We start from the raw sequence: 26,213 nt of genomic DNA, 5'->3' as shown, positions 1-26,213 counted from the left end.
TAAGAACAGTTTATAAATCAACCTAAACACAAAATTTGTCTTAAAAAAAAAAAAAAAAAAAAAAAAAAAAAAAAACAGAGCCCATCGCAAAACGGGGTACACCTACGATAGGCAGGGTAGGGTGGTATTTCTACCCCGTCACCATTTTGGAGTATCGCATCTACGGGTATCATAAATCAGGGTTTACTGTTTTCTTAATCATCATCATCATCATCATCCGGACCTCCTTTCCCACCCTAGGGCAGGGTGAGTAGCAACATCCAGACAGCCCAAATTTGTCCAATCAAATGGGACACGCTTCTATTCACTCATCATTATGGCACCCGGAACCCTGGCTCTATCGGATATGCCAAAAACATTCACCACGTTCTGCAGTTTCACACAAACGTATCCGATGTAGTCAATCTCAATACTTTCCACAATCCTTGTCTATCCACCCTGTCATATGCTTTCTCCAAATCCATGAAGGCTACATACAACTTCTTTCTCTTCTCTAGGAACTTTCCCACCAAAGACCTATGAATGAATATCTGATCTATGCAACCTCTTCCCTTCCTAAAACCTCCCTTTTCTTCTCCAACTAACTCCTCTGTTATTTCCCTAACTCTGCCAATAAGCATCCTATCATATACTTTTCTTATTACACCAAGAAAACAAATGCTCCTATGATTACCACGCACTTCTTTTTCCCTTTTTCCTTTGAACAGAGGAATAATTATACCTGACTTCCAATCCTCTGGGACATTACCTTCCTCCCAGGCCAATCTGCACATCTTCCACATCCATTCTACTACTATCTCTCCCCCATGATTCAGCATTTCACCACATACTCCATCAATTCCTGGGGCTTTCCCCATTTTGACTTACTTTACTGCTTCCACAACTTTCATCCTACCGATTTCTTCCTCTGATCTCACATCCTTCCTTCTCCCAGCCATTCCCCAGCCACATATACCCACACTGCTTTCATTCTCTATGTTTACCAATTCCTTAAAGTGTTCTCTCCTTCAGACCACTTTTTCTCCTTCCTCCACTACCAATCTACCATTTTTATCTTTCACTCCTAGACTAACTTCTTTAACATCCTGTCTAACTCTACCTCTTTCCAGAACATTCCTACATTCCCTCCACTTTACACTCAAATTCCTTCCATATTCCACATCCACCCTCTTCCTACTCTCTCTTACTAATCTTTTCACCTCTCTCTTCCTCTCTACATATAACTCGCTCTTCCATCTCACAATTTCCTCCACACCTCCGTTTTTCATCCACTCACTATATGCTTTCTTCTTTTGTGTCACAGCTTTTCTTACCTCATCATTTTACCACGCTGCTCCTTGCACCCCGTTTCATCTTCTCTTCACCCCACACACCATATCACATGATGCACAGATTTCTTCTGTAAGTATCTTGCACACACCTTCCATGTCCCCCATCTGCTCCAAATCATATTTACCCAAATGCTCCTCCACTTCTCTCTTATATTCTGCTGTTTTTCTATCCTCTTGTAATCTTTCTACCCTTCTTGTATGAACTGTGTAAAAAAAAAAAAAATCCTATGTAACCATTCCAACTCACTTGGCTCTCCTCCCCCCCCCCACCTTGCCGAGTGTATCATCATTCAGCACCTGGTGACATCCTTCAAAGCAAATCTTTCAAAATCATTACCCATTATCTTCAGGGTCATCGTCAAGGAACAGTGAATCATCCCCCATGTTGTCTTTGCAGACAGAAGCTGAATCATGGATGGGAACTGGAGCCATAGCTTGTACCTTGTGTGCTGTGTGGTGTACTTAACTTTAAGCACTTTTCAATTACTGAACTGTACACTTTATACACCTTATTATTTACAATCTTACAAACTAAAGATGTTCACTTCATCTGTATATTTCACTTGTCACTCGTCACCGTCGAGCAGTACAGTACAGCATATCAGGGACTTCCACAGAAATGATGTGGGTCAGACTGAGGCAGAGCATGGGAGGACAAGAGTGATGCCGCCAGCCTGCCACCAACCGACGCACGAACATACAAACCACGCGCCGTGTAATTAATACTTGGTGTCTTGAATTTATATTGACGTTAACATAGACACCTTTTCTAAATTCTTAGCATTTAGAAAATACTTTACTGGTACAGCTTAATTTTAAACACTTTTCAAATACTGTACTGTACACTTTATACACTTTATTATTTACGATCTTACAAACAAAAGATGTTCATTTTGTCTGCACACTGTACTTCACTTACCACTCATCACCTTTGAGCAGTGTATCAGGGACTTCGAGGGAAATGACGTGGGTCAGACTCAGGCAGAACACATGGGGACAATAGTGACGTCGCCTGCCACCAACCGAAGCACGAACACACAAAACATGCGGACAATATGGCCACCCCAGCCTGAGGTTAGGCAGCCCAGACCGCTTCTAACTTTTTCAGAGTTTTCCTGATATATGAGAAATTATTCCACTCGGCTCCTCGATTCCGAAAAAAGCAAATTCTGGTCTAGTGAAGTCTGTTGTAGTGACGTTATCTCGTACTGTAGTTGAATTAAGCAAAACTTTTTTACCGGATCCCAGATAATTAGGTGTGTATGAACCTATATGGTAATAAATATTATAAAAACTTCCAATTAAAAGTGCTGACTCTGTGCCAGTTTGGTAACTTGTAGCACAGCAAAACAAGAACAACAAAGAGGGCATGTTACCATTGCCTCCCAAGAAAAGTAGTTGGTGACCTGGCATTTTTGCATGCGTGTTTTTGTGCATATTTGTGTGCAGGGATGAATATTCTTTTATAAAACTGTATGGAATAAACTACAGGCTAAGTGTACAGGTTAGGGATGTATCGGATGTCGGACTTTAAACATCCGCGGATGAGGATGTGAATGCAGATATCATGTTTCTGTACCTTGCAGATGTGGATGCGGATGCAGATGTCTGTTTCTAAAAACTGCAGATGTGGATGCGGATGCGGATGTCTGTTTCTAAAAACTGCAGATGCGGATGCAGATGTGAGACTATGACATCCTCGTGGATGCGGATGTTTTCAGGATATATTGTTGCATAATCATTTAACTAAAGCTCGGCCCTTGGAGACAGCTGCCTATCCCTTATCCCAGCCTTGGGAACTGATTTTTTTCTACTTTTATAATATTCATAATGAACTCAGCTACTGTAAAAAATACAGTGTTTTCAGACAGTGGTACTTTCAGCACCTTTCTTTAACTTACTATGACACTTCCCAAGCCATAGTCTCCATAACACACACACGCACACAGAGACGGAGCTCTTCCTGGACTGTGCGGAAATAATCGCAAAATCAGCAGTGAAAAAGGAGACCAGCCTATTGTGATTATGTAAATGAGTGCGTGAGTGGTGGTCTCGTCGGTCAACAGTAAAAAAAAATGCAGGTTTCGGTCAAAGAGTACAAGATACAGTGGAAATTGAAAGATTCCATATGGCTGCACAATGGCGGAGGGCAACGGAGCTTTGTTTACATGTGGTGAAAAGGAATTTAAGGGCTTCTCCAAAGATGATGTGGGAAATGGAAGTACTAAGTTGAACCAAACAAGAGTAGCTGGAGTAGAGAAAACAGTGGAGAGGAATGTCCAGGAATTAAAAAAGGTATGGGTAGTACTGTAATTAGAGAGTTACAGGAACAAACCCAAGAGCAGAAGAGAGAGATCAAAGTTCTACAAAGTAAATTGTAAAAAGTTTGAACATGCAGTGTAGAGCAAGAAAGAGAAGTCACAGAATTGAAAGTGAGTAACGAATCTGCATCAAATGAAATAAAACAGCTCAAGTGGGAGAATATGAGGTTGGAAGAAAAAAGGGACAGGATGAAAAGCAAACTAGATGAGTATGACTCTAAGTCAAGGATGCAAGATGAGCACATTAAGGAAATCAAAGAACAACATAAAGGGTGGAAGAAAATTCAGAAGGAAGGAAACGTACATTTGGAAGAGATTATAGAACAACAAAGGAAGGAAAAGGTGGAGAAGGAAGTGGTTAGGGTACTGAGAAGTGGAGAAGCATTAGTCAGGGATGTAGCAGATAAGAAGAAATGTGTAATAATTTCAGGAGTAAAAGAAAAATGTATGACAATAAGATCAGAAAGAGAAAAAGAAGAACTGAGTAAGGTTAAAGAAAAAATATCAGTAGTCATGGAAGAAAACAACGAAGCTCAAGATGAGACTGAAGAGGTGTTTAGGTTAGGAAAGTACGAGGATGGAGGGGCAAGGCCATTGAAGGTAAAGTTTAAGTCCCAGGCAACAGTAAATGAAATTATCAATAGAACATGGAAATTATCAGACAAGGAAGGATTAAAAAATGTTTGGATAAGGGGAGATGCAAATGAGGAAGAAAGGGCTAAAATAAAGGAGTTAGTAAAGGAAGCAAAGGTAAAAAATGAACAGAGAACGGAGGAAGAGAAGACAGTGTTTTATTGGAGAGTCATGGATCAGAAATTAAGGAAGTGGTACCGACAGAGAGAAGGAGAAAAGAGGATATAAAAACATAAAAAATAACTTGAAGGTGGCATATACTAATGTTGATGGTTTAATATCGGCAAGGCTAGAAATCAACGATTTTTTGAGGGTACATGAACCTGATATTATGTGCTTTGTAGAGACCAAGTTAAGCAAAGATATTGATGTTCATATGATAGATGGTAAATACAAACTGCAGAGAAGAGACAGAAAAGAAAAAGCGGGAGGAGGAGTGAAGATAGCAGTGAAGAGCAACATAAATGTAGATACCGTGGAAATGGGAGAAGGCAAGGCTGAAGTGATAAATATGAAATTAGAAACTGGACAGAACACTAAGAGAGATAAGGCGGTAGTGTACGTTCCCCCTAAGACAAGAGCATAGAGTGATGATGAATACCAGGAAATGTTGTCAGACATGGCTAGTTATTTACGGGAAATGATTGAGAAAATCTATCTATCTATCTATCTATAGCATGACGCCCTAATCCCGCAAAGGGTGGCCGCAGACAAAACGCCTCCAAGTCACTCTGTCACCCATCATTTGACTACCCTCCCCCCAACTCACCCCCCCCTCCCTCATATACCTCTCAACTCCATCCCTCCACCTCATCCTCGGTCTACCCCTCCCTCTGCCTCCCTCCACCTCACCTACATACACCCTCTTAGTCAGTCTTTCATTCTCCATTCTCTCCACATGTCCAAACCACCTCAGTGTATTTCTCCTAATCTTCTCAACCACATCCACATCCACCCCATTACGTTCCTTCACTTCTTCATTCATCAACCTGTCCCTCCATGTCACTCCACATGCTCCTCTCAAGTAACTCATTTCCACTGCTCTCACTCTTGACTTGTTCCCCTCTTGCAAGGTCCACGCCTCGCTTCCATCCGTCAGGGTAGCGATCACAATACTATCATGCAGTGACTTCTTAACTTCCATACTCGCCTCCCTATTTCTCATCACTGCTTTCAGTGTACCAACAACCTTCCTTCCCTGCTGTACCTTTTCACGTACTTCATCCCCCAAAGTTCCATCCTTACTCATCACACTACCCAAGTACTTGAATGCACTCACATTCTCCATATCCTCACCATCCAACTTCACTGCACACTCTGTGACTTCATTCCTCTCAAACACCATAACTTTACTTTTGTTTACATTAATTTTCAGCTTCCTCCTCCTACACACTGTCCCAAATTCATTCACCAAACCTTGCAACTCCCATTCATCTTCACTCAACAATACTGTATCATCAGCAAACAGCAACACCGGAAGCTTCCAAATCTCACCCTCATTCATTAGGGCCAGCCCCACATCCACTGCCCTACCTTGCACCTCCTTTACAACCCCATCCATATATATATTAAACAGCCATGGAGACATCACACACCCCTGTTTCAGTCCCACACTGAGATCAAAGAACTCACTCAGCTCACCATCCACTCGCACCGTAGCCCTAGCTCCCTCGTACATACTCTTTACAGCACTCATCACTTTCCCCTCCACTCCATATATTCTTAATACCTTCCACATACCTTGCCTATCTATTCTGTCATAAGCTTTCTCCAAGTCCATGAAGGCAGCATACATTTTCCTTCCCTTCTCTAGATACTTCACTAAACATCTTAGAACAAATATCTGATCTACACACCCTTTTCCCTTCCTAAATCCCCCTTGTTCTTCTCCAACTAGCTCCTCTGTCATATGCCTAACCTTATCAATGAGTATTCTACCATATATTTTACCAGTCACACTAAGAAGGCAAATACCCCTGTGGTTACCACATACTTCTCTCTCCCCTTTTCCTTTGTACAGAGGAACAATTATACCTGAATTCCAGTCCTCTGGAACCTTTCCCTCTTCCCAAGCCAATCTACACAACTTCCATATCCACTCCACAACAATTTCACCCCCATACCTAAGCATTTCACCACACACTCCATCAATTCCTGGGGCCTTTCCCAGGTTAATCTTCTTCATCGCTTCCACTACTTCCGCCCTACTGACCTCTTCCTCCCTCCTCTCATCTCTTCTTCTCCCAGCCATTCCCCAACCACTTATACTCACACTGCTCTCACTCTCTACATTCAACAAATCCTCAAAGTGCTCCTTCCATCTCCTCAATTTCTCTCTCTCCTCCACCAACAATCTATTATTCCTATCTTTCACTCCCCTATTATTTCCCCTTTCACACTGCCTTACTTTCTTTACCTCCTTCCAAAACAATTTCTTACTCTCCCTCCATTTCACACTCAGATTCCTCCCAAACTCTTCATCCACTTTCTTCTTACTCTCCTTCACCAGTCTCTTAACCTCCCTTCTCCTGCTCACATATACCTCTCTCTTCTCTCTCTCATCTTCTCCCCTACCTCTACTTGCCAACCATTCACCATATGCCTTCTTCTTTTGTTCCACAGCTCGTTTCACCTCATCATTCCACCATGCTGTCCCTTGCACACCCTTGCATCTCCTCCTCACTCCACAAACCGCCTCACACACTGCGCCTATCTCTTCCGTGAATATCTTACATACGTCTTCCACCCCTTCCATCTGCTCTAGCTCATACCTTCCCAATCTTTCTTCCACTATGCTCTTATACTCTGTCATTTTCTCACTATCTTGCAATTTCTCCACTCTTCTCACAGGAGCTGCTTCCTCCTGTCTTCCCCTTCGCCTCCTCAACCACTTTCTTTGCATCTTTACCTTGGCCATCACTAAGTGATGGTCCGAGACTCCATTCCCCCACCCTCTCCACACTCTTGCATCCAACACTTGTCTTCTCATTCGCTCATCCACAAACACATAGTCTATCATTGCCTTTCGTTCAACAAGTTCACCATCCATCCCCCTCATCACTCTCCATGTATACCGGTGGATCATCTTATGACGAAAGTAGGTGTTGGCTATTGCCAACCCCTTACAAGCACAGATGTCCACCAAAGCACTACCATTCCCATCTACTTCAGCTGGCACACCCCACTGACTAACCACTCCATCCACTCGTACATTCCCAACTTTGCCATTCATGTCTCCAATCAACAGCACTCTCTCGAAACAATATAATTTTAATGGGTGACTTCAATTGTAATGAGGTGAACTGGGAGGAATGGGACTCAGGAGGCTGCAAAGTTTCGTGGGGCACTATATTATTAAATATAATAATGAACAATGTGATGACACAATGGGTCAAAGAAGAGACACGATTCCGAGGTAAGGACACACCAACAAGACTGGATTTACTGTTTACCAAAGAACCCGACATAACACAATCTTTGAAATATCTGTGTCCTATTGGAAAAAGTGATCATGTGGTCACTGAGTTCCAGATGATAACAGGGAAAGTGGAGCCAAGAGACGAGCTTTATAGGCAGGGAAGATACAAGTTGGGAAGGCAAACTTTACAGGATTGAGAAAATTTTTTTGAAAATGCAGATGGGAGAAAATTCAGAGAAACAAGAGAAATACAGAGGAAGTGGGATATTTTTCTAGACCCCTATAATTCGGGAGTGGAAAAATTTGTGCCAAGAGTAAGGGAGAAAGAAAACAGGAAAAAGGAGTGGTTTAACAGAAAGTGTATGACAGCAAAAAAAGAGAGAGACATGGCATGGAACAATTGGAGAAAGTGAGGCAACAACAGAACGAAGGAAGAATATAAAAGAACTAGAAATGAATACACAAGAATACATAGAGAGGAAGAAAGGAATTTTGAAAAAGGTATAATAGACAAATGTAAGGATGAACCCAAACTGTTTTATAGATTTGTCAATGGCAAACTGAAACAAAAGGAAGGAATCACCAAACTGAAAGTAGAAGGAGAGGTCTATATAGATGTGGCAATGGAAGCAGAAATAATGAACAAATGTTTCCAATCAGTTTTCAATGATGAAAAGGAGTTTGTGGAAGGGGGGGGAGTGACTAGAAATGTAGTGATAAAAGATATAAAAGTGGAAGTACAGGAAGTGTATAAATTACTGGAAACTCAAGATGTAAGGAAAGCCCCAGGAGCAGATGGAATCTCTAACTGGGTACTGAAGGAATACAGAGAACAACTGGCAGATAATATTCAGTTTAATTGTGTGTTCTCATGAAGAGGGGAAAGTGCCTCAAGAATGGAAGAGGGCAAATGTGGTACCAATTTATAAGGGAGGAAACAGGGAAGAACCCCTGAATTATAGACCAGTGTCCTTAACCAGCATGGTCGCAAAATTGTGCGAGAGAATTCTGAAAGATTGATGGATAAAATATCTAGAAGGGTACGGCAGGGAAGAAGGTTGCTGATTCCTTGAAAGCAGTGACAAGAAACAGGGAAGTGAGCATGGAAGTGAAAAAGTTACTACATGACAGTATTGTGATACCAACTCTAACGTATGGAAGTGAAGCTTGGACGTTGTTGGAAGGACACAAGTCAAGAGTGAGAGCAGTGGAAATGAGTTATTTAAGAGGAGCCTGTGGAGTCACAGGGAGAGATAGGCTGACGAATGAGGATATAAAGGAGCGTTGTGGTGTGGATGTGGATGTGATAGGAAGCTTTAGGAGGAATACACTGAGGTGGTTTGGCCATGTGGAGAGGATGGAGGGTGAAAGACTGATGAAGAGAGTGTATGTAAGTGAGGTGAAGGGCGGGAGGGGGAGGCCGAGGATGAGATGTAAGGATGGGGTGGAGAGGTATGAGAGAGGGGGGTGTGAGTTGAGAGCAGGGCAGTGAAATGGCGAGGGACAGGGCAACGTGGTGGCGATTTGTTTGTGGCCACCCCGAACGGGATTGAGGCATCTGGCAATAGATAGATAGAGAGATGAATATTCTGGCTGATAGTCAGTTTGGATTCAGAGGTGGAAGGTCATGTGTTTCCAACTCGTTGAGCTTTTACTCAAGAGCAATTGATGTGCTACAGGAGAGAGATGGTTGGATGGATTGTGTGTATTTAGATTTGGAGAAGGGCTTCGACAAGGTACCCCATAAGAGACTAATGTGGAAACTAGAGAATATAGGAGGACTGAAGGGGAACCTCCTGGAATGGATGAGAGACTTTTTGAGAGACAGACAAATGAGGACAGTAATAAAGGATAAGATGTCTGGATGGAGGGAAGTAACAAGTGGAGTCCCACAGGGCTCAGTGTTGGCGCCAGTAATATTCCTAATTTATGTAAATGATATGGTAGATGGAGTGAACAGTTATGCTAGTCTGTTTGCTGATGATGCAAAGATCTTAAGAAAGGTAGAGGTTGAGGAGGGTTGTAAAAGGCTGTAGGAGAATATGGATAGGATACACGATTGGAGTCGGATGTGGGAAATGAAATTCAACGCAAAGAAATGTAAAATATTGGAAATGGGTAAAAGTACCAAGAGGCCATCACTGAATTATTTGATGGGTAATGAACCAATCACAAAAGCGAGAGAAGAGAAAGGTTTGGGAGTGCTGGTCCAGGATAGCTGGTCACCTGAAAAACACACTAACAAGGCAGTTAGAGAGACGTATAAACTCCTGACTAATATAAGAGCAGCTTTTCATTATATGGATGAGATGATGAAAAAATTGATAGTGGCCATGATTCGCCCCAGGTTAAAATATGCAGCAGTAGTGTGGTCCCCACACAAAAAGAAAGATATAAACAAGATTGAGAGAATACAAAGAACAGCAACCAAAATGGTCCCCAGTCTGGCAGATCTGTCGTACAGAGAGAGGCTGGAAAAGCTGGATTTGCCTTCCTTAGAGGAAAGGAGAAAGAGAGGCGACATGATTGCAGTGTTCAGGACTATGATCTATCTACTATCTACTGCCAGACACCATAATCCCATAAGGGGTGGCCATTTGACTTTGAGTTAGTTGTTTTACGGGGAGGGGCACTAACCCTCCACCAACCCACTTGTTGACACGTAGGGAGCACATATGGTTTGGTTATATGGTTACCACCCAGTGTTGTAAATGGTTTCTTGGCTTCCAGGAAACCATTTGGCTAGTCACTCAATGTAAAGCCACCTGTAAGGGAAAGAAAAGTGTTAATAGATAAAACTGACAATGAAGATCTGTTTGTATGGGATAAGAGAGTAACAAGAGGTCACGGAATGAAACTGAAGAAACCAAGCTGCTTGAAAGACATCAAGAAATATGTTTTCCTTATAGATGTACAGACCTGTGGAATAGCCTGGACAAAGAGATCGTCCAGTCAAAAAAATTAAACAAGTTTAAAGCTAAATTTGACTTGTTGAGAAACAGAGACGGGACCCCACGAAAATAGCTTATTTCCTGTATATCACAATTAGGTAATTACAATTAGGTAAATACATGCACACAGCCATACACACCAATATAAATGCATTTTGACTCCTATTAACCCTGTTAGACATTACAAAATACCAAGGTAAATGTATTACCCATACGACTCTTATTGACTTGGTGGAGTTAGTCACAGTACTTTGGTCTTGTGCGACCAAAGCACTAAAGAACAACAATAAAATTTTTGCCCTTATGACCACCTACCAGGGTACACAGTAAACACACCAAGCAAGTTGCATCATGGAAAAATACTTATGTTCTAGTTTATAACGAAGACATACATTTCAGTTAAAGACACGATAATGCAATGACTCACCACATCCGCTTTATATCTCGTTCAAATGCGGATGCGGATGTTTATTAAAATGCCAATGCGGATGTGAATGTATATTTTTACATAAGTGAGGATGCGGATGCGGATGTCGATATGGATGCAGATGCAGATATCCGATACATCCTTAGTACATGTACAGTTGGCCGCACTCCCGAGTTCCCTGAACTTCACCCATAGTCAGCAATGTGGCACCGCTGTATTTGTTTGGATCTTTGGACACATACATTAGTAGTATGAAGAATTGGGACCTCGGAATAGTGACCTGGCACAGACAGTGAGTAACGGAATTTTCCTCTCAGCGTCTGTGCATTATCGAACCTATGTATCAATTGAATAGCGATAAGCATTAGGATATAACTGGACCCTGTATCGGGTGTCTAGTTTGGTGGGGAGGATGTGTGGCTAGTGGGGGAGGGGAGGGAATGGAAGGGCGAGGGTCAGGCTCTCCTGTTTCTTGCTGAGTCGTAAGCTGGAACCCAATACTTTACAGGAAACGAGCAAGACAGTCATTCACATGGTTAGGGGCACACACACATGGCAAGCTTTCACCTTTGTATAGAGGGCTATATATGTATTACTTGGCTCTCAATACAGCTATGAACACGACATAGGGATACGTAAAACACAGCAGACCTCAGTTTAAGTGTTAGGCTTACCATGTGATGTGGCGTGTGGTTGGTACGGGGGAGGTGGAGGCTGATACATGAGGCCACTTGGTTTGACTCGTCACCACAATTACACTATTTTAGTCAATAACATAAAAATGACAGTATTGGAAACCAGCTATTCCTGATATTATGTGGAATGTAGACACGTTCATAAGTAAAAACTTGTGCAGTTTTATAAGCACACTAGTATGCCTACATCGTAGTTGCACTGTGTGCATACTTAATAGAATACCTTAATAGGTGATAGCATGGTGTCAAAAATGCTACTCCCTGTTATGTCTACCAGGAATACCATACATATATGACTTATGCTGTGGCAGTATATTCGTCTTGCTCGGCACCTTCTGTGCGCCACCTGAATTTTGTAATGAAACAGCAGGATATGTTTACATTGTTATTCTCCATTTTTAGTTTATTCCATTATAGTGATGTGTGGCTCTTACATTTGTGGTGGTTTATTTGTTGGTTTCTTGTATAACCAGAGTCATACGATAGTTGCTGGTGAACCTTCTTCTCGAAACCCTTTGCGAAGCTACCCAGAGTGGGAGAGCCCACCCCTACCCCTTCCTCTCCCTCCCCTTCATCTATAGCTACACCTCCTCCTCACCAAACTAGACACCCGATACAGGGTCCAGTTATATCCTAATGCTTATCGCTATTCAAGTGACACATAGGTTTGATAATGCACAGACGCTGAGAGGAAAATTCCGTTACTCACTGTCTGTGCCAGGTCGCTATTATGAGGTCCCAGTTCTTCATACTGCTACCGTACGTGTCCAAAGATCCAAACAAATACAGCGGTGCCACATCGCTGACTATGGGTGAAGTTCAGGGAACTCGGGAGTGCAGCCAACTGTACATGTACGACAAGGCAAATATACATATATACTTGCAGCAGCTGAATAACATATACCTTTCATTTTCATTTGTTTCTTATGGGATTATTATATTTAAATTACAAAAAAATTACTTTACATGACCTCTTCAAGAATGCATCTCTCACATATACTGAAAGGTTACTGCACTGTAATCTCTCAATTATCCAGCGTAATTCAGACAACCCCTATGCTAGATATTGCGTAGGTATCACAATAGGTTATCCATTCAGAGTCAAGCTGGATAATGTGTCACTACCATAAGCTATCAATCTCAACCCTCTATCCTAAAAACTTTCCAACATTACCAATGAGTAAAAGATTCAAATCAAGCATAAACTACATTACAGTACTGATACAGTACATAATGATGACTCCACCCTTCACTTTTCCATTCCCTCCCCACACCATTCATCTCAAAAGCTAATTCAGCACACAAAGGGTGAGGCTATGGCACACCTAATGTCTGACTTAGCTCATATCTCTGATTGGAGTAAAACTAATCGTGTTCTTTTTAATGTATCAAAAACTCAGTTATTACATCTATCACCCTGACATAATCTGCAGGAATATCCTCTAACATTTAATAATATCCAACTCAACCCTGCAACATCTTTAAACATACTTGGCGTTTCATTCACTTGGGATTTATTTTGGAAAGATATTATCTCACTTGCAAAATCTGCTTCCACGAGATTAGGTGTGCTAAGCCGACTCTGTGCCTTCTTTACCCCTGCAGTGTTGTTGACTTTATACACGGGTTTTACTCACCCATGTAGAGGACAACTCTCACATGTGGGAAGGCTCCCCACATACAGCTCTTCTCAACAAGGTAAAGTCTAAGGATTTTTGTCTCATTAACACTCCTCCTCTTACTGGCCCCCTTCAACCTATGTCTCTTCGTCTCACTGTTGCACTTTTATCTCTTTTCCATCGCTACTTCAAAGGTCACTGCTCCTCTGAACCATCTGTTTGCAACCCTCCCCAACTATGGTGGGCACACAGCACCCATCTTACAACTCTCATCCCTTTTCTGTCCAACTCTCTAATGCAAGAGCTGATCGTTACTTCTAGTCCTTCATGAATTCAACAGGTCAACTCTGGGACTGTCTCCCTCTGTCTGTATTTCCTACTCCTTATGATCTCCAGCCTTTCAAATGCAGTGTGTCCAGGCATCTCGAAGTGAAGAGATCTTGAATTTGGCACTCTGTTATTTTGTTTTTTCTTGGAGGGAACAATTTGAGAACTCCTGGGCTTTGGTTTCTTCTTCCCTGCATAAGAAAAATAATACTGTAGTACAGTATAATCATACAGTACTCACCTAGTGCTGGCATCGATGGAGGGTAGATACGCACAAATACATCCTCACTGTACAGTAGTCAGAGCACTAGGGCATGGAGTACTGAGGGGCCTTAGGGTTAGTCACAGTACTACAACAACAAGCAAGGCATGGGAGACCAAGCCACTGCACTGGGGGTTAGCCACCGCGTGGATCACACATACAGAGCGAACAATACGTCTTCACTATATGGTGTCCATGGGAGGGACTTGACAGAGCGATGGTAGGCTAGGCACGTTGAGTGGGCTGCTATAGCTATGCGATGTGATTGGCCGGTGGGTTGTGGGGTCTGCCTGTGCGCCAAATGGGTCCCGTGTCCAAGCCAGATGATACACCTCACCAGCCGGATTGCTTCCCATTTCTGAGTCAGATATTGCCTAATTTTGCCAGATATTATTTTAATAGCACCAAGCTACCCCCTGAGGGTAGGGGGGTTTCAAGAATACTCCCCCAGTATCCCTGCTTGTCGTACGAAGCGACTAAAAGGGTTGGTGGTGGGTTAGTGCCCCACCTCGTAAAAAGAACTAACTAAACAAAAGAATAAAGCGCCTCGGACCAGGACGGAACATACGTTGACGACTAAGGAACGGACAAAGGACATTCTGAGGGTGGGAATGTGGAATGTGAGAGGAGTGAATGATGAAGTGAAAGAGAGAGAGATTGTTCAGGTCCTTGAGGATACAAGAGTGGACATATGCAGATAGACTGAAACTAAATGGCAAGGTGAAAGGGTGAGAGAATGGGAATATGGTTTAGGTATATGTGCAGGAGTTAATGAGAATAAGAGGGCAAGAGAGGGAGTATGTCTGATGATAAGCAACAAGTGGAAGGAGAATATAAGAAAGTAAAGAACAGTGGGTGCAAGGATTGTATGGGTAAGGATGAAAGTAGGTATACAAGCGTGGGCGACTGTATGTGTGTATGCTCCGACAGAGGACCGAGTGGCAAGAGTGAAAGATGAGTTTTGGGCGAGAGTAGAAGCACGTGTGGACAAATGTGAGAGGAGCGAGAGAGTGCTTTTGACTAGAGACATGAATGGCAAAGTTGGGAATGTACAAGTGGATGGAGTGGTTGGTCAGTGGGGTGTGCCAGCTGGAGTAGATGGGAATGGTAGTGCTTTGGTGGACATCTGTGCTGGTAAGAGGTTGGCAATAGCCAACAACTACTTTCGGCATAAGATGATTCACCGGTATACATGGAGATTAATGAGGAGGATGGATGGTGAACATGTTGAACGAAAGGCAATGATAGACTACGTGTGTGTGGATGAGCGAATGAGAAGACAAGTGTTGGATGCAAGAGTGTGGAGAGGGTGGGGGAATGGAGTCTCGGACCATCACTTAGTGAAGGCCAAGGTAAAACTGCAAAGAAAATGGTTGAGGAGACGAAGGGGAAGACAGGAGGAAACAGCTCCTGTGAGAAGAGTGGAAAATTTGCAAGATAGTGAGAAAATGGCAGAGTATAAGAGCACAGTACAAGAAAGATTGGGAAGGTATGAGTTAGAGCTGATGGAAGGGGTGGAAGATATTTACAGAAGAGATAGGTGCAGCGTGTGAGGTGGCCTGTGGAGTGAGGAGGAGATGCAAGGGTGTGCAAGGGACAACATGGTGGAATGATGAGGTGAAACAAGCTGTGGAACAAAAGAAGAAGGCATATAGTGAATGGTTAGCGAGTAGAGAGAAGTATGTGGTGACCATAGGGGTATTTGCCTTCTTAGTGTGACTGGTAAATTATAAGGTAGAATACTCATTGATAGGGTCAGGCATATGACAGAGGAGCTAGTTGGAGAAGAACAAGGGGGATGCAGGAAGGGAAAAGGGTGTGTAGATCAGATACTTGTTCTAAGATGTTTAGTGGAGAAGTATCTAGAGAAGGGAAAGAAAGTGTATGCTGCCTTCATGGACTTGGAGAAAGCTTATGACAGAATAGATAAGCAAGGTATGTGGAAGGTATTAAGAATATATGGAGTGGAGGGGAAATTGTTGAGTGCTGTGAAGAGTATGTACGAGGGAGCTAGGGCTACGGTGCGAGTGGATGGTGAACTGAGTGAGTTCTTTGACCTCAATGTGGGATTGAAACAGGGTTGTGTGATGTTTCCATGGCTGTTTAATATATACATGGATGGGGTTGTAAAGGAGGTGCAAGGTAGGGCAGTGGATGTGGGGGTGGCTCTAATGAATGAGGGTGAGATTTGGAAGATTCCGGTGTTGCTGTTTGCTGATGATACAGTATTGTTGAGTGAAGATGAATGGGAGTTGCAAGGTTTGGTGAATGAATTTGGGACAGTGTGTAGGAGGGGGAAGCCGAAAGTTAATGTAAACAAAAGTTAAGTTAAGGTGTTTGAGAGGAATGAAGTCACAGAATGTACAATGGGGTTGGATGGTGAGGATATGGAGAATGTCAGTGCATTCAAGTACTTGGGTAGTGTGATGAGTAAAGATAGAACTTTGGGGGATGAAGTACGTGAAAGGGTACAGCAGGGAAGGAAGGTTGTTTGTTCACTGAAAGCAACGATGAGAAATAGGGAGGTGAGTATGGAAGTTAAGAAGTCACTGCATGATAGTATTGTGATCCCTACACTGACGTATGGAAGCGAGGCGTGGACCTTGCAAGAAGGGAACAAGTCAAGAGTGAGAGCAGTGGAAATGAGTTACTTGAGAGGAGCATGTGGAGTGACATGGAGGGACAGGTTGATGAATGAAGAAGTGAAGGAACGTAATGGGGTGGATGTGGATGTGGTTGAGAAGATTAGGAGAAATACACTGAGGTGGTTTGGACATGTGGAGAGAATGGAGAATGAAAGACTGACTAAGAGGGTGTATGTAGGTGAGGTGGAGGGAGGGAGAGGGAGGGGTAGACCGAGGATGAGGTGGAGGGATGGAGATGAGAGGTACATGAGGGAGGGGGGGTGAGTTGGGGGGAGGGTAGTCAAATGGTGGGTGACAGAGCGACTTCGAGGAGTTTTGTCTGCGGCCACCCTTTACGGGATTAGGGCGTCGGGCAATAGATAGATATATAGATAGAAAAAGCACTGGATATTGCACTGGACTGGGTATTGCGACAACGGATAACTGAGGGACTACTGTACTACTACAGTTTTACCATTACTTTAGGTACTGATGAGGAGCCCACATGTGGTGCTGCTGTGCACCCTGGGTGGAGAAGCTGCAGCATTCAATCAAGAGCTGAACCTCATATTTCCCTGCACCTTGCCATAAGAAGGACCCTAGCCTGACCCTGGCGAGGTGCTGTCCAACACAAGGAGGTGCTGATTTTCTATACAGTATACACGTTGTATTGTACCTGTAGGACAGTCCCACAGAAGCAGCTGCTTACCTCTGGTCAATTGGATTGCCCAGCCAGGCAGAATGAGGTTAAACAATTACAACAACAACAACAACAACTTTTTTATGGATATTCTTGCAATCACACAATGGTTTTATTCCCCTTAGGTGTTGACAATAATACTGAAAGTCTTAACTTTTACAAGAGCTGTATTCATTTTGCCACAGAATTCATCCATCCATCATAAGCGCATGGGCCCATGGCTAAATTAAAAAGGCCACATAAGTTATTTACGGTGAGGGAGAAGAGTTGTCTTACATTAAGTAACATAATTTGCATCAGTTACATACAAGGAGGAGACTGAGGATGAGGTGGAGAGGTATGCGAATGGGGATGGTGAAAGCTGGGGGAAGGTCAGTCTGATGGCAGTAGGTAGTAAGACATGGATGCAATTTGTTTGTGTACCCTCAAGATTAATGTGCCTGGCTAAAAGCAGCTATGCTAAAGGCAGCTACATAAAACATACCAGTGGATATTACCAGTAATAAAAAAAAAATAAATTGCTATGAAAGCAGGCATGGGGGAATTACAGGGGTTTTGTAATCGATTACGATTACGATTACTTTGCAAACTTCAGATTACAATTACGATTATGATCACAGTAAAAGTAATCAATTACGATAACGATTACGATTACAATTACATAGGAAGTAATCATGATTACAATCATGATTACACATACTGTTATGCACTATATAATTATGAGCACGTTTCTTTTATACTTGACACTGATTAAGTTAATAGCTGAAGTTAGTTTTTAAAACAGTGGTAGGTGGGGGTGACCATCATCCACTCACTTGATGTAGTGCTGCCTACTTCTTCCTCAGCTTTTATCCTTCTTTTTCTAAGCCTGCCTTTCTCTCTTCATATTTTCCCATCTTTCCTGTCACTTCTTATTGCTTTTCTTTCATTTCAGGTGGCTTTACACTGAGTGACAAGCCAAATGGTTCCTGTAAGCCAGGAAACCATTTACAACGCTGGGTGGTAACCATATAACCAAACCATACGTGCTCCCTACGTGTCAGCAAGGTGGTTGGTGGAGGGTTAGTGCCCCTCCCTGTAAAACAAATAACTCAAAGTCAAATGGCCATCCCATACGGGATTATGGACAAACATTGTCCAATAATGTAAAACTGATATTTTCTGGGAATACATATCTTATATGCAAATCATTTTAGTAAGAATTGCCTGCGTAAGGAAGAACATGGTTAAGCTCTGCAGAACCTATGGCGACTGTTACTCTGGATAAAAATAAACTGTACAGTGCTATGTCCAGTAAGTTATTCTTATATTTTTTTGCCAATCTGCAATACAAATGTGTTTTAATAATTTAAGCACCGAGACTTTTCTTCACTTTGTCCTTGACCCTTTCATTCTATTAACTTTTCTACCAACTGAGATCCCAGGTGATATTATTCTAGCTTAAGTAAGATATTATACGGAAGCTTCTAAGTGATAACCTACAATTCACTTTAGTTTTCATAATACTTATGGACTTTTATGGTGTATGTTTGACTGTTTGACACTGAACTACAGTATTTTATTCTTGACGAGTATTTGTGGAAGAATAACTTATCTGGGACCTTGTAATCGTAAAAGTAACTATGATTACGATTACAACATGAGAGTAATCGATTACGATTACTTTAAAAAAATGCGTAAGTAATCGATTACGATTATGATTATACAAAAGTCTGTAATCGATTACGATTACAGATTACGATTACCCCATGTCTGTACGAAAGCGGTGATATAGAATCTCCAGAAGCAATGAGAGCACAGGCTTCAGTCTTTAACCAACTAACCTAAGCGATTAAGGCCGTGGCTGAAATGTCCCCTACAGTCTGCTGCCAAAAGGACGTCTGCCAGGGCCTCAGCATTGGGCCGAGGAGTCCCCACAGCCATCATGCAGTCAACCATGTACCGATGAACTTCATTTGGAGAGTACTGTGGACCAGAAATATTTACATTAAATTCTACTTTAACCATACAGCTTGGGGGTACAAGGAGGCAATTTTGGTGGCCTCTCCTGATGTGAGGAAAAAATAATTCTCCCCAGAAATTAAATTTTGTCTTCTACAATGCACAGTAATGAGGGGGTAATATAATGCAATGCCCTGCCTTCAAAACCCGTCCATTCACTTGTGGTGGTTTGCTTTATTATGCTGGCTGCCTTTAGGGTCAGGCAAGTACTGGACAGTCATATACAGTGTTTGGACTAATACTGTATTGTGTAATTTTGACACTGAATTAGGTGACATTAGGGCTGAAATTTAAGAAATCTGTGTAATTTTTAGTAAAACTACACAATGCAGTAAAGTATATTCATTCAAAAAATTCATGCACATGTGATAATGTTATTCACATCCTTAGTACAAAGTAGTAACTGTTTCATAACAACACCCGCAGAATGGCAATGAAAAACATTTACCATACAGTACTTCCATATCGTGGGAAACAAAACAGCTGCCGGTCAATGATGCATGAAAGGCATCAGTAAGTATCCAACAGCAATCACACATGATATACAACAGCGCCATGCAACAGTTCAAACATCAAAGCCGGGAATATAGGATCAGTTCCAGAACAAAACAATGAGGAATGGCACCCACAGTACAAAGGTTAATAAACTTTCATTTACCATATCTCTCACACTGACACTGTTGATGACCGTGGGAACACTTTCTGTACAACATACCACTGCTCATTTTTAAGCAGTCAGAGTGCTGTGAAGGATCAGGGCTGATACAATTCATACTAGCACTTTATCTCAGTACTGCAAAATCAGTCATTTCTGTTTACAGCTAGTGGACTTTCAACATTTAACACATACAGATACACCTGATCATACAATTATTTGGAACCTTGAATATAATTACTCTACAGAAATTAATGTGTTTTGTCATAGGTGGAGTGAACATCGTCATTTTGGTGTACAGTTTACTTTTATTTTTTCTGGACTTATATTTGATGATTTTCAATTTTATTTTTGGATTTGGGTGAGTTATAAACTGCTTTTAGGCTTAGTTTAGCTTGTTTTAACACTATTTGTGGGTTTATGTTAGCCAGTAACTTGTTTTTGGACTCATTTGGGTGGGTTTAGGACTTGGTTGGGGGGGAAACCCAAGGCTCAAAAAAGCATACTTATACTGTACATGTTAAATCTACCCCGAGATACAATACCCCACCATGCCATGGGTTTTTACTTAACCAATTGCATCATTAAACCGGGGTATGCCTGTATTTACCAGTAATAAATGACAAAAATAATTTGTTTTGCTGGAACATAACCCTCGCTTAAAGTGTATTTTAACTAAACATCAGATTATTTAGAAACATTTCCATATTGTTAGGCAAGACTTTAATGCAGAGACCCTTTGGTTATTATCGGATTAGTTTCTGTCCAAAGAGAGGCAAGAGATGCTATTTTTTGACTCTAACCAGATAAGCGTCTTCTTTTGCATATACAGACCAAACCGCAGTGACTAAAACTCGATATGACAAGCGATTAGCACCTCACACGAGGGTTTAGCGTGAAAGGAAGGGCAGGTTTTACAACCATATATTCTCTATAAGAATACCTCAAATGTTGCTGAAATGTGCATACAAAATAAGAAATGTGTAATATGAACAAATTCAGTACATAATATGTGTACAGTATTTATAAATAAAATATCATAATTATGAATGTTCCCCCTCCTTCTTATGTTTATAATGTTTATTCCTGTATAGAGATTCTATTTTTTACTCTGGGTGTTGTAATACATGTGGAAAAAGAGGAGAAGGATGTTATGTTCAGTCTGTTTCAAGTTACAGGGTACTGCTGTGTGTGTAAAGGATGAACCATCACAGCCAAGATTAATTATGGCCTGAGATTAGCACCTCACACAAGAGAATCAGTGTGAAGGGAAGGGAAGGTTTTACATCCATATATTCACCATGAAAACACCTCATCTGTTCCTGAAATGCTTGCACAAAACAAAAAATATGTAAAATGAACAAATTCAATACAGATGAAAGAAAGGCATTCGGAAGCCAAATGCTATCACCAACCAGAATAAGCTCTCAGCCATGTCCAAGATTTAGGCCATATCTTGATACCCTGAAGGTTTCATGTTGATAGCTCAAGCCACTGATGAAATATAATGGTGCTAAAGGTGGTCAATAAAAACTAGTTGACCTCTGGCAGCCATTTTGATGACCGATCTTGAATACGAGTGCCCATTTCGAACCCGTCCAAGATTTTGGCTATATCTTAATACCCTGAAGGTTTCACATTGATAGCTCAAGCCGTTCATGAGATATAATGATACTAAAGGTGGGCAATTAAAATCTAGTTGACCTTTGGCAGCCATTTTGGTGATCTTGACCTTGACCATGAGTGCCCATTATCAAACCCGTCCAATGATTTTGGCCATATCTTGATACCCTGAAGGTACCATGTTGATAGCTCAAGCCGTTCATGAGACATAATGGTGGTAAATGTGGGCAATAAAAACTAGTTGGCCTTTGGCATCCATTTTGGTGACCTTGACCTTGACACCAGGAGCCCATTTTTGAAGTTGGGCAAAATTTTGGTCATATCTTGATCCCCTGACGGTTTCACGTTGAAAGCTCAAAATGTTCATGAGATATAATGGAAACAGACACACACACACACACACAGGAAGTAAGGAGGATAGGGCCTTATAAGAAAGGGGAAACAAGACCAATGAGAGTCAAGTTTACATCAGAAAGTGTAATAAATGAGATACTTAAAGTGACCTGGAAATAAGCAAAGAGGCGGGGATGGAAAATATTATAATAAGGAAGGATCTGAATGAAGAAGAAAGAGAAGTTTTAAAATCATTAAAGGAAGAAGTAAAGGAAAAAAATGATAAGAGGACAGAGGAAGAACGTAATACTTTTGTTTGGAGAGTATTGGATATGAAAGTAAGGAAATGGTATTTAAGGAAATAGAAGTGAAGGAAACTAGGGGGGATGGTTGTGAAAGATCAGAAGTTGAGGAAGTGGTACGGACAGAGAGTAGGAGAGAAGAGGGTATTAATAATGTCAAAAATAATTTGAAGGTGATATATACTAATGTTGATGGTTTCATATCGACAAGGATCGAAATTAATGATTTCTTGAGAGAACATGAACCTGATGTCATGTGCTTTGTAGAGACCAAATTAAGAGAAGATACTGATGTTCATTTGGGAGATGGTAAATACAAACTGTGGAGAAAAGACAGAAAAGAAAAAAAGGGACGAGGAGTGATGATAGCAGTGAAAAACAACATAAATGTAGATACTGTGGAAATGGGAGAAGGCAGGGCTGAAGTGATATATATGAAATTAGAAACTGGAGAGAATGTTAAGAGAGATATGGCGGTAGTGTATGTTCCCCCAAAGACGAGAGCATGGAAGGATGACGAATACCATGAGATGTTGTCAGATATGGCTAGCTACTTGCAAAAAATAATTGAGAAAAGCAATAATATAATTTTGGTGGGTGACTTTAATTGTAAAGAGGTGAACTGGGAGGAATGGTACTCGGGAGGCGGCGAGGATTCGTGGGGTACTATGTTATTAAATATAATAATGAATAATGTGATGACGCAGTGGGTCAAAGAAGAGACACGGTTTCGAGGTGAGGACACACCAGCAAGGTTAGATTTACTGTTCACCAAAGAACCCGATGTAATAGAATCATTGGAATATCTCTGAACTTTGGGAAAAAGTGATCACGTGGTCATTGAGTTCCAGATGTTAATAGGAAACGCTGAGCCAAGAGACGAGCTTCATAGACAGGGAAGATACAACTTTGGGAAAGCAAATTTTACAGGATTGAGAAACTTTTTTGAAAATGCGGATTGGAGAAAATTCAGAGAAACAAGAGAGATACAGAGGAAGTGGGATATCTTTCTAGACCTCTATAATTTGGGAGTGGAAAAATTTGTACCAAGAGTAAGAGGGAAAGAAAACAGGAAAAAGGAGTGGTTTAATAGAAGGTGTATGATAGCCAAAAAAAAGAGAGATAAGGCGTGGAACAATTGGAGAAAGAGAGGTAACGACAGAACAAAGGAAGAATATAAAAGAACAAGAAACGATTACACAAGAATACGTAGGGAAGAAGAAAGGAATTTTGAAAAAGGTATAATTGACAAATGCAAGGATGAACCCAAACTGTTTTATAGATTTGTTAATGGCAAACTGAAACAAAAGGAAGGAATCACCAAGCTGAAAGTAGAAGGAGAGGTCTTTAAGGATGCGGCAATGCAAGCAGAAATAATGAACAAACGTTTCCAGTCAGTTTTCACTAAAGAAAAGGAGCTTGTGGAAGGGGAGGGAGTGATTAGAAATGTTCCGGTGATGAAAGATATAAAAGTGGAGGTGCAGGAAGTGTATAAATTACTGGAAACTCAAGATGTAAGGAAAGCCCCAGGACCTGATGGAATTTCTAATTGGGTACTGAAGGAATGCAGAGAACAACTGGCGGATAAAATTCACAGCTTAATTGTATGCTCACTGGAAGAGGGGAAAGTCCCAAAAGAATGGAAGAGGGCAAATGTGGTACCAATTTACAAGGGAGGAAACAGGGAAGAACCCCTGAATTATAGACCAGTGTCTCTAACCAGCATGGTCGCAAAATTGTGTGAGAGAATCCTGAAAGACAGATGGATAAAATATCTGGAAGAGATGAATATTTTGGCTGAATGTCAGTTTGGATTCAGAAGTGGAAGGTCATGTGTTTCAAACTTGTTGAGCTTTTACTCAAGAGCGATTGATGTGGTACAGGAGAGAGATGGTTGGGTGGATTGTGTGTACTTAGACTTAGAGAAGGCCTTTGACAAGGTACCTCATAAGAGACTAATGTGGAAACTAGAATATATAGGAGGGCTAAAGGGGAAACTTCTGGAATGGATGAGAGACTTTTTGAGAGACAGACAAATGAGGACAGTAATAAAGGAAAAGATGTCTGGATGGAGGGAAGTAACAAGTGGAGTCCCTCAAGGCTCAGTGTTGGCGCCAGTAATGTTCCTGATTTACGTAAATGATATGGTAGATGGAGTGAACAGTTAGGCGAGTCTGTTTGCTGATGATGTAAAGATCTTGAGGAAGGTAGAGGTTGAGGAGGATTGTAAAATACTGCAGGAGGATTTGGATAGGATCCACAATTGGAGCCGGACGTGGGAAATGAAATTTAATGTAAAGAAATGTAAAATATTGGAAATGGGTAAAAGTACCAGGAGACCATCACTGAATTATTTTTTGGGTAATGAATTAATCACAAAAAGGAGAGAAGAGAAAGATTTGGGAGTGCTGGTCCAAGATAGTTTGTCACCAGAAAAGCACATTAACAAGATAGTTGGAGAGACTTATAAGCTCTTGACTAACATAAGAGTAGCATTTCATTATATGGATGAGGAAATGATGAAAAAATTGATAGTGGCTATGATCCGCCCCAGGTTAGAATATGCAGCGGTAGTGTGGTCCCCACACAAAAAGAAAGATATAAACAAGATTGAGAGAATACAAAGAACAGCAACCAAGATGGTCCCCAGTCTGACAGACCTGTCATACAGAGAGAGGCTGGAAAAAATGGATTTGCCTTCGTTAGAGGAAAGGAGAAAGAGGGGAGACATGATTGCGGTGTTCAGGACCATGGTGGGAGTAGATAAAATTGACAAAGAAGATCTGTTTGTATGGGATAAGAGAGCAACAAGAGGACATGGAATGAAATTGAAAAAGTCAAGCTGCTTGAAGGATATCAAGAAATATAGCTTTCCTTACAGAAGTATAGACTTATGGAATAGCCTCGACAAAGAGATCGTCCAGTCTAAAAACTTAAACGAGTTTAAAGTTAAATTCGACTTATTGAGAAACAGCAACGGAAACCCACGAGCATAGTACATTCCGTGTATATCACAATTAGGTATATTCTTAAATATTTAGAACGACTCAGACAAAGAGGTGGTGCATGAGAAAAACATTCATGTGTGTAAAGGTAGACTTGATAAATGTGGATATGGAGACAGGACAACACGAGCATTGCTCAATTCCTGTATACTACAAATAGGTAAATACATGCACACCTACAGACACACAGAGGCAGGCAAAAACATTATCACTCCACCTTCGAAAGGCGGGCAATAAATACATGTACTTATAAATCATCATCATCGTGACCTCCTTTCTCACCCTAAGGGAGGGTGAGGAGTACTAAAAATATCACAATTATGTTTCTTCAGTGGTGGGTGGTGGCAACTATCATCCACTCACTTGATGTAGTGCTGTCTACTTCTTCCTTAGCCTTTATCATTCTTTTTCTGTGCCTGCCCTCCTCTCTTCCTATTTCTCCCATCTTCCGTGTCACTTCTCATTGCTTTTCTCTCCTTTACAGGTAGTTTTACATTAAGTGACAAGCCAAATGATTTCCTGTAAGCCAAGAAACCATTTACAACGTTGGGTGGTAACCATATAATCAAACCACACGTGCTCCCTATGTGTCAACAGGTGGGTTGGTGGAGGGTTAGTGCCCCTCCCTGTAAAACAAATAACTCAAAGTCAAGTGGCCACCCCTTAAGGGATTATGGCGTCTGGCAATAGAGAGATAGAAAGATGTTTATTCCTGTATTTTTTTTCTCTTTTTTACTCTGGGTGGTATAATACCTATGGAAAGAGAGGAGGAAAATAATGGTAGCAGCTGTGTAAGAAAAATCCTTGAGGTCAACAAACGATAAGGCCAGAGATAAGCATGGTGGGCTGAGGGCAGGAGGGGTAAGAGATGCTGAGGCTGCAAGTTGTAGTTGTAAGAACAATAAACATGGAATATGAATATTTTTCCTGGAAACAAAAAAAAAAGGAGGAAAACAACACAATAAAAGATATCTATCTATCTATTG

The 26,213-nt window shown here is 41.4% G+C and overlaps 1 protein-coding gene across 2 annotated transcripts in view; it reads right to left on the bottom strand.

The window, feature by feature from the left end:
• The window catches only part of LOC145417381 (putative oxidoreductase YjmC), a 295,734-nt gene that overhangs the window by 249,071 nt on the left and 20,450 nt on the right, over positions 1–26,213 (bottom strand). For both annotated transcript variants that reach the window (XM_080286058.1, XM_080286059.1), the window contains exon 2: positions 19,132–19,273. In XM_080286058.1, coding sequence (XP_080142184.1) covers positions 19,132–19,273 — 142 coding nt within the window. The remainder of the gene's footprint in view (positions 1–19,131; positions 19,274–26,213) is intronic.

Source organism: Coenobita brevimanus, chromosome 110 (genome assembly GCF_032717465.1).
Source record: "Coenobita brevimanus isolate Jiangsu-jjx chromosome 110, ASM3271746v2, whole genome shotgun sequence".
Taxonomy (NCBI): domain Eukaryota; kingdom Metazoa; phylum Arthropoda; class Malacostraca; order Decapoda; family Coenobitidae; genus Coenobita; species Coenobita brevimanus.
The sequence above is the reverse complement of the archived record's forward strand: the minus strand, read 5'-3'. Positions and strand labels throughout refer to the sequence as shown.